The sequence below is a fragment of the Phanerochaete carnosa genome, assembly GCF_000300595.1.
Source record: "Phanerochaete carnosa HHB-10118-sp unplaced genomic scaffold PHACAscaffold_1, whole genome shotgun sequence".
NCBI lineage: Eukaryota > Fungi > Basidiomycota > Agaricomycetes > Polyporales > Phanerochaetaceae > Phanerochaete > Phanerochaete carnosa.
In genome coordinates, this window is record NW_006767628.1 from 2,178,138 (window position 1) to 2,186,296 (window position 8,159).

The 8,159-nt window shown below is 53.0% G+C and overlaps 3 protein-coding genes across 3 annotated transcripts in view; 1 reads left to right on the forward strand and 2 right to left on the reverse strand.

Moving 5' to 3' along the window:
- The first annotated feature begins 1,078 nt into the window (after positions 1 to 1,078).
- On the forward strand, positions 1,079 to 2,878 carry PHACADRAFT_133445 (glycoside hydrolase family 16 protein). The gene is made up of 7 exons (XM_007390108.1): positions 1,079 to 1,392; positions 1,443 to 1,607; positions 1,672 to 1,772; positions 1,913 to 2,223; positions 2,289 to 2,376; positions 2,430 to 2,492; positions 2,542 to 2,878. The coding sequence occupies exons 1-7, from the start codon at positions 1,241 to 1,243 to the stop codon at positions 2,613 to 2,615; spliced, it is 954 nt and encodes a 317-aa protein (XP_007390170.1). The 5' UTR covers positions 1,079 to 1,240; the 3' UTR covers positions 2,616 to 2,878.
- A 649-nt stretch (positions 2,879 to 3,527) lies between these two features.
- PHACADRAFT_189847 (glycoside hydrolase family 5 protein) lies at positions 3,528 to 5,037 on the reverse strand (the record flags this gene model as incomplete). The annotated part of the gene is made up of 8 exons (XM_007390109.1): positions 3,528 to 3,647; positions 3,704 to 3,863; positions 3,926 to 4,110; positions 4,166 to 4,217; positions 4,271 to 4,302; positions 4,361 to 4,585; positions 4,641 to 4,842; positions 4,895 to 5,037. 8 exons carry the CDS (start codon positions 5,035 to 5,037, stop codon positions 3,528 to 3,530), a joined length of 1,119 nt encoding a protein of 372 aa, XP_007390171.1.
- A 912-nt stretch (positions 5,038 to 5,949) lies between these two features.
- PHACADRAFT_246815 (uncharacterized protein) overlaps positions 5,950 to 8,159 on the reverse strand; it is a 2,988-nt gene continuing 778 nt past the window's right edge. The window contains exons 2-3 of the mRNA XM_007390110.1: positions 7,197 to 7,595; positions 5,950 to 7,139 (exon numbers count right to left, since the gene is read on the reverse strand). Of these exons, the coding sequence (XP_007390172.1) occupies positions 6,070 to 7,139; positions 7,197 to 7,569 (1,443 nt within the window). The 5' untranslated portion in view covers positions 7,570 to 7,595 and the 3' untranslated portion in view covers positions 5,950 to 6,069. The remainder of the gene's footprint in view (positions 7,140 to 7,196; positions 7,596 to 8,159) is intronic.

The following is an 8,159-nucleotide window of genomic DNA, read 5'->3' on the forward strand; positions in this document are numbered from 1 at the left end:
GACACCGTGCTTAGTGCACTCTTCACATCTGTCATGACTTGCTGAGACTTGCATGGATACCCTGCACAAAGCTAAAAGTGTGAGCCCTTAAAACACAACAGCAGACTTATGAGCTTACATGAGTGACACCTATTACCTGACATGCCAGCTACATATGATTACACATCTAGATAATCGTCAGCTGTGACTACCACAGAATATATGGTGACATACCTGTCAGAGTAGTGTAGGTGCTGCTGAACCAAAGGACATATCAATCGGGAAGCTACTCCTTGAGCTGTAGCACAACCTGATTTGTACCGCAGCTTAAGGAAGATACAGTGAAGGTATACGCGAAGTGAATGGAGGATGGGAGAGGAAGAGACGTGGCAGACAAGAAGCGCTTGAACCACACGGAGGGAATGCCGATGCATGCCGAGCATCAGCGGAGTTCAAAGCTGTCCCCGGCTCAAAGGCTTGAAGCATTCGCAAAGTCAGTCGTTTCATTGGACACATCCTTGGTTTGCGGCGAGAAAAATATTTTGGATGCAACAAAGATGCAAGTAAGGTTAGTTACTGCCCTCAGGAAGCTTCCAATATTTTATTAGCAAGAAGTAGGCTCGTAGCTACGGTTGCAAGTTGGAAGAGCTCGTTTCCTCACGCTCAGGAATCTGTTAGGCGAACGGCTAGCCTGCCAGGCACAAATAGAGACTTAACGGTTAGCAAACTGAATTCGCGCCTGTACTCCTGGCTGTCCGCCGAGTAGCATCAGACCAGTCAGGCGTTTATTCGATCATTTTGATTGTAAACCGTCAGTTACGTACACGACGGCGGTGTAGGATACAACATCCGTCCAAGAAACAAGTCAGTTTGATGTCGGACGCTGGAGCGCATGGATCGCAGTCATGGGCAGCGATGTCCCACGTTGAGTGCAACGGAGTTCATATCGCGTTTCTACTGACCCAGATCCCGAACCCATTCACGGATGATCGTCAGCCTCGAAGTGGCCTGTATTCTCGGCCCTCCGCACTTCAGCCCCGTATGGTACTCAAACCTGGTATTCGCTACTCAGTGACCATTTATTTTGCTGATGTCTGACCCACTTCTGCTAGGTTGCTTTACCGGGAGTGTACCCGAACCGCGATGTCCTCGAGATCCCATGACAAATCAGAGAACTTGCAACTTTTGTGGGAGAGGATAAAAGAGCAGACCATTTTTGCTTCAGATAGGCAGCACCCCTCTCCTCCACACGGTGTCCAAGATGCGCTTCGCTACCCTCGCTTCATTCATCGCGGCTGCACTCATTCCCAGTACATATGCCGCCACTTACCAGCTCTCAGACAATTGGATTGGTTCTGCCTTCCTGAATACCTTTACGTTCGAGGCTATTGCGGACCCAACCCATGGACGAGTGTGAGTGCTTCGTGTAGCGTGCTCAATAAAATATTTAACCCCGTCGTCAGGAACTATGTCGACCAAGCCACAGCCCTCGCCCGGAACTTGACCTATGCAAACGGCGACACCTTCATCCTTCGTGCCGATGATACTACTACCCTCAGCGCTAGCAGCCCGGGCAGGAACAGTGTCCGCATCCGCAGTGTCAAAACGTACACCACGCATGTCGTAGTGTGCGTAAACTTGAGCTCCGTACTTCCGTATCACACCTCGGTCTAATCTTCCAACAACCTCCAGCTTCGATGTTCGCCACATGCCCCAAGGCTGCGGTACTTGGCCCGCGGCCTGGGAGACCGACGAAGGCGATTGGCCTAACGGCGGCGAAATCGATATCGTAGGTTTCCCGACCTTTCTATCTTTACGACGACTAATGGCTGTGCCTTACGCCTACCATTTACTGGTTCTTCTAACAGTGAGTGTTGTTGCAGATAGGCACGAAGATATGCAACTGACCCCGAGGCTTCTTCCAGGATCGAAGGCGTCAATGACCAATCGCCGAACGCAATGACCCTCCACACGGGCGCGGACTGCTCGATGCCCACCAGCCGCACGATGACGGGCACTGCGACGGGTAACAACTGTGACGTGAACACGGACGGAAATACCGGGTGCGGTGTTCAGGCGTCCACAGCGAACAGCTACGGCCCGTCGTTCAACGCGAACGGCGGCGGCTGGTACGCGACGGAGCGCACTGACGACTTCATCAAGGTCTGGTTCTTCCCCCGCAACGCGGGCGGTGTCCCGGGCGATGTAAGCACCGGCCCTGCGACGATCGACACGGACAATTGGGTGCGTTTTCCGCGCGAATGCCGCAGCATATGCCACATATTCATGGATTCTCCGTTAAACTCTAGGGCACACCGACTGCGTACTTCCCCAACACCGATTGCGACATCAACTCTCACTTCGACGCCAACAATATCATCATTAACCTTACGCTCTGTATGTGTGGCGGACTCTCCATGCCATTGTTTGCTGACCATGCACTCGCGCAGGTGGCGACTGGGCGGGCCAGTCCTCTATTTTCAATGGCGCTGGATGTCCTGGAGACTGTGTCGGTGAGTACTTCGTAGTGGTTGACTGCTCTCTGCGCTCATTCCGCACTAGACTATGTCAACAACAACCCTGGCGCGTTCAGCAGCGCCTACTGGGACATCGCCTCAGTCCGTGTCTACGAGTAACCTGTCCGACAGGCTATCGCCGAAAAGATCTCCAGACAACAATACGCCATCAGGCAAACTGCATATGCCGTCTTCCTTCTTTGTGGGTCATATTATCGTACTTGTGCGAAGATTGTATCGTTGCCACGACAAGTCCGTTCGTATACTGTGTTGTATAAATGTGATGTATTGCCTGTAGACATGTTTTAATCGTACACCGCTATGGCCAATATCTGGCCCGGAGTTTGCAAACACCTGCATATCTGCATCGAGCTCGTCCCACGCCGGTTTCGTGCTTCCCAGAAAATATACAAAATGCGCGTGGTCTTCACAGAGTACCAGTGTAGCGGCCGAACATAGCTTGCGAATCCTATTCATGCATTACCTGCATAATTGCGTAAAACCGCATGGTTGAGCTGACAACCGCACGCATGAGGTTTGGCCCGGGCAGCCTAGCCTAGAGCGCTGTTTGCCAAACGGCCACACCTTTGTGTATAAAATTTAGCTACGGCAGAACCCTAGTACTGCGAACCGGTAAAAGTTTCAACCGCTTGAAGAAGCTCACGTGCAGTCAATTCAGAGAGTCAACCTCCGGGGCCTATGTCGAACGTCTCGCAGATAAATATGTTTTTTAAAATTGGAGACACGTCGCGCTATACTCGCCACGATGCTAGTGTTAATGTCCATATAGGACCTCTCTATATGCAACAGTACATATTCTTACAGGGATGCTATGTGATGCGTAAACGGTAAACCTTACGGTCAATATGCAGGAGGTTTCACCAAACTTGACGAATGTTGTCTTCGCGCCCCGAGTTTGAGTTGCGCATCAGGCCAAGCATGCAAAGCACCGTATACAAACTATTGGCGTGATCACAAGAAGCCTATGACGGCACCGGAATCATCTGGAAATGTGCCACCAACGTCAAGAAATCATAGCAACCACGGTGAGAAGTCGAACGCCGCATTGGCGTTAGAGGCGGCTTGCGCCGCAGCCTGTAGAGTGGACCAAGACGGGTCGTCAACGAGGCCAATCTCGTAGTCCTGGTCCCACTAGCAAAACTAGTCAGCCAAAATCGACATTTCTGACGGGAGAGTGCGGGACGTACATGAGGGTCAGCGTTGGGGATGACCTGCCAATATAAGAAGGGCACGCCCGCAGCGGTAATTTGGCTGGCCCAGGCCTCGATGTTGCTATTCCGTTGCGAACTGGAAAGAGCGCTCCCGCTCGGGCAGTCGTTATTCTCCGTGTTGAAGTAGCACGCGCCCCTGCAGTTCATGAGTCCAGGTTAAGCATCATGTTTCCTGCTAGATACTTAAGAGGAACGTACCATTCCTCGAAGAGTAACATCTTCCCCGCGGCTTGTGCTTGCTGGACATATGTCTGAATTGCGGACGTGGCAAAGTCGCCAGTGCCGTAGGCGTGGATGGATATGACATCGAGCGCGTCGCAGGTGAGCCAATCGGGCTGCACGGACTCGGCCATCCAAGATTCGCCACCAGTTATGACGAGGATCTGGGGTAGGATTTGATTGGTACACGGATAGCACATATCAATGCTGATAACATACTCCAGTGTTGCCATCCAACTCGTTCTTGATGGTAGTCGCTCTGTCACATTGCCTAGGGTCCAACGTCAGTTTTGGTCATCACGCTACACAAAAAGAGGTTCGAACCATTGCTGGTGTGCTTCGATATAGTCTTGACCCTAGAATTTAACCATTTAGTTGCGCTTGAGCACAACGAGATGGAAACAACTTGCGTACCTTGCCAATCATTGCCTCATTCTCGGCCTCAAAAGCAAAGATGTAATCGTTCAGCTCCTTCCACGGCTGCCCAAGCTGACTGTTGACGTGGTTCATGATGTACATCAGTCGCTGGTCAAACGCTTGCTGAGGGTACGTCTGCTCGTAGAAATAGCCCGTTCCGTATTCGACGCCGTAGACGTCTCCTGCCTCGAGGGCGTTGAAGGTATGCATGGTGATGATAAGCTACGGGGAAATGATCAATAGAGGGACAGAAAATACAGAATGATGTTGCTCAGACCTTGATGCCGTACGAATGAGCATCGACCATAAGTTCGTCGAGGAGGTTGAGGATAGTGGGATCGTAGCACGACTGGTCACCGTTGCAGATCTGGTTGGGCTCGACGTCTGGGAAAGGCGTGATCGTGGTGCCCTTAAGATCCGTGTCGGTCTGTCCATTGATCCACACGCGCAGAACTTTCATATTCGCGTTCTGAAGTCCCCTGTAACGGACACAATCAGCACGACCACGGTAAGCAATGCCTCTGAATATACTGGAGAAGAGTAGTGCGATCCGCGGAGCTGAGACCTGCGGCATAGTATAGGTTGGATCCTGCAAAGGAATTGGCTGCGAATGCGAGAGGCGCAGCCAAAAGTGCGGCGAGAGGTGTAAGACGAACGAGTATGCTGAAGAACATTTTTTGTCTATGCTGCGGAGAAACTCTGCTGGAGCCTGAGGAGCCCTGGTGCCCAATCTATATACCGACGGCCATATAACACATCACGGCCACGAGCAGACGTGCTCGGCGGAGTGTGGCAGGAAACAATGATGAAATGGCGGGCCCGTGACGAGACACATGCGACTGTGGACCTAATGGCGAAGGCTGCGAGGATCGGAAAGCTTATAAGACTGATCCGGTCTTCAGCTTCAGCGCCTGCGTCCGCTCGCTGCCCTCAGGCCTTGATGTCAACGCATCAGGGAGGAAGGTGTTTAGAAACGATCTCTGCACACACCCACTGCCCTCATGACCGATATGCCAGCATACCGAAGCTGCGTAGCTCATGTATCGAAGCGTTGGTCAAGTCGCAACACATGGCGTCGAAGGGTTGTCACGCGTCCACGACAGATAGAACAGCCCGCTGTTAACCGCCGTTAGATGGGTGCCTTTAGTGCTGGCAGAGATGAAGTACTTGGGATACTCACAGCAGGTGGCAGCCAGAAGTTGGCGAACTGGTGTATTCGCCGAATGTTAGTCTGTCCGAGTCGAGAATCAGCAGCTCTCGCTCATGCTCCAGCACTGTTAAGCTGGCTACATCTTGGGAAGGGGCTTATATAAAGTCGACCGAAATCGAAGCTTTAGTCGTTATCTAAGGGCTCTGAACTAGTAAACGAGTGCAGCACACGTTCATGCACGCTGTTGCGTATTTCGGACGGCGACGGGCTTATAAACGGAGATCAGCGTGATGGGATCTTATCCCTTTCTGGAAGGCGTCGTAGTTCTATGGAGGTCTTAGTTGCGGCAGATACGAGTCCTTGCGGTCAGTCCCTTGTACAAAAAAAGTCAAATACGCTTATATCCCAGGGATACGCACTTTCAGGTGAGGAGGCATGGCGACTAATGTGATGATAATGCAATGATGTACAATGAAAGGGGAGGAGGAGGAATGCAAAGGCCTCGCATACAATGAGACGCATCCGCTAGGAATAAGGAGTAGCTCATCACCAAAATTTAGATGTGCGGAATAAAGTTCGTCCACGAGACTGTCAAAAGCGCGCCGGCAGGCAGCTGCCTGAGCTCCATGAGAGCGACCACGAGGAGTGCAATGCGCGCGCCCACATACAGCACTGCCCCAGGAAGAGACGAGACGAGCGTCGCGATGCCGAGGAAGACGCGGCGCCAGACGCCCTTCGCCTTGAGGACGCCGTCGATGAAGTGCACCGCGACGGTGCGGCCGAGAAACATATACGGCGGCGCGGCGGTGATGGCGATCGCGCTCGCGCGCCACAGCCACCGTTCGACGTTGCTCGGGTAGTGGAAGTCCCACGCGATGAAGTGCAGCGCGCCGAAGATAGTCGTGACGACGGCGAGCACGAGGCAGATGCCCGTTGGCGCGCCGCTGCGCGAGAGGTTCGTGAGGACGAGCCGCACGCAGCCGACCGGGTCGCGGAAGAGGTTCGGGCGGTACTTGTACAGCAGCGAGAGCAGGTCGCGGAAGACATCAGTTGGCGTCGGGTTGGTTCCTGATGCCGCTATCTCTTCTTGCTCTTTCTCTTCTTTCAGCTGCCCCTCGATAGTGGACGCAGATGCGAATGCGATTTCGTCAAGTGTCGATTTGGAATCGGCATCTTTCTCGTCGATCCCGGAGGCGCTCTCGTCCTTGGCTGGGAGTAGCACAATGGAGATGGGGGTGTCGACACCGAGCGGCTTGTGGCTCCAAAATCCATATGTGAGGAAATTGAGCACCGCGAACGCAAGGGTGATGATCTCGAGCTCCGTGACGGGGAGCTGCTCCGCCCAGCGGGCAATAATCTGTATGATGAACCACCCGGTCTGGATGACAACGACTCCCTTGGACAGTAGATCGCCCTTGCTCTTATCCTTGATCGCATCTTCCGTTATTAGCGAGAGATTAACCCGCCCGGCCTTGGCGAGCTGGTACAAAACGCGGGGGTAGACTGTGCCGACCTCTTCGTATCCCGGCTTTCCGTCTGTCCTGGGCTTTACAAGCATGAAGCCGCCCATGCCCGCGAAGAATGCATGCGTGAGCGTCCACCGCGACTCCCGTGGAACCTCTATATCTATGCGCAATGGTCAATAAGAGCATAAGTGAGAAGAAACGGGACTTCGACACACACCTGCAAATATTTTTTTCACCTTCCGTGCTTCGGCAAATTCCATGATGGCCATAAACGCCATGAACTCTGGGGTGAAAAAGGCGACGATGGTGGACCAGACGTGGTTCATGAGGACGATGTGGCCAGGCACGTCTTTGGGCGGGATGTCTGGATGGAGTGCGGCCCAGGTGCATGCAAGGATGACGGACACGCAGCCCCAGACGATGTCCGAAATCTGGCGGCAGTTGTTGATGTCTGTGCACGATGTGCTGGTCGCGAAACCTGTCCCATTCGCAGTCGGTGTGGATGCATCGCGGGGGTAGAGGACGGGGGACGCGAATATGCCACTGCTGTGGCCGAGGAGGTACGGGAGCAGGTAGAGGGCGAGAGACATGGTGGCCTGCACGAGGCCATGGCAGCCTGAGAGACTAGTAAGGGATACTCATCAAGTCATCATGCCAATCACACTTACCAAAAGAAGCTACGCAGATCGGCGAAGAATCTCTCCTGGGACGAACATCGCGAATTAAACGATGAATATACCAAGAGTCTCCCAGCGACAGTGAGAAACTGGTGACCCGCGTATCTCTCGAAACATTGAGTGTCAATGTTGAGCCTATTGACAGCACTGCGCGAAATCGAAGTCGACGCCCGTTACTGATCTCTTTATGTTCGTAGACTGACGACGTTCATCTTCTGCCTCGTATGATGCCCTCTGAGGCCGTATGACGTCCCGGATGATGCTCAGCAGTCATGTCAAGCTATATAGGTACTTAGCAGTGGTCGCGGACAAGAGACAAGATTGTCGACGTCACGAGTGTCGGCAAGAAACCACTGTGAACGATCGTATAGTGACAACCGAGGGCGAAGCGTGACGCTTTATGACGACCGAACGACTGCTGCCATACACGGATGACACCCATCTCACGGCGAGGCATAGGGTGAGAATCAGAGTGATGGGACGTATCCTTTCCTGGAAAGCGT

Excerpts from the sequence above, each read along its gene's own strand:
- PHACADRAFT_133445 (XM_007390108.1), top strand. The coding sequence starts at position 1,241 with ATGCGCTTCGCTACCCTCGCTTCATTCATCGCGGCTGCACTCATTCCC. Across the intron at positions 2,224-2,288 it reads CGATCGACACGGACAATTGG|GGCACACCGACTGCGTACTT; the intron begins GTGCGTTTTCCG and ends GTTAAACTCTAG. Across the intron at positions 2,377-2,429 it reads CATCATTAACCTTACGCTCT|GTGGCGACTGGGCGGGCCAG; the intron begins GTATGTGTGGCG and ends GCACTCGCGCAG.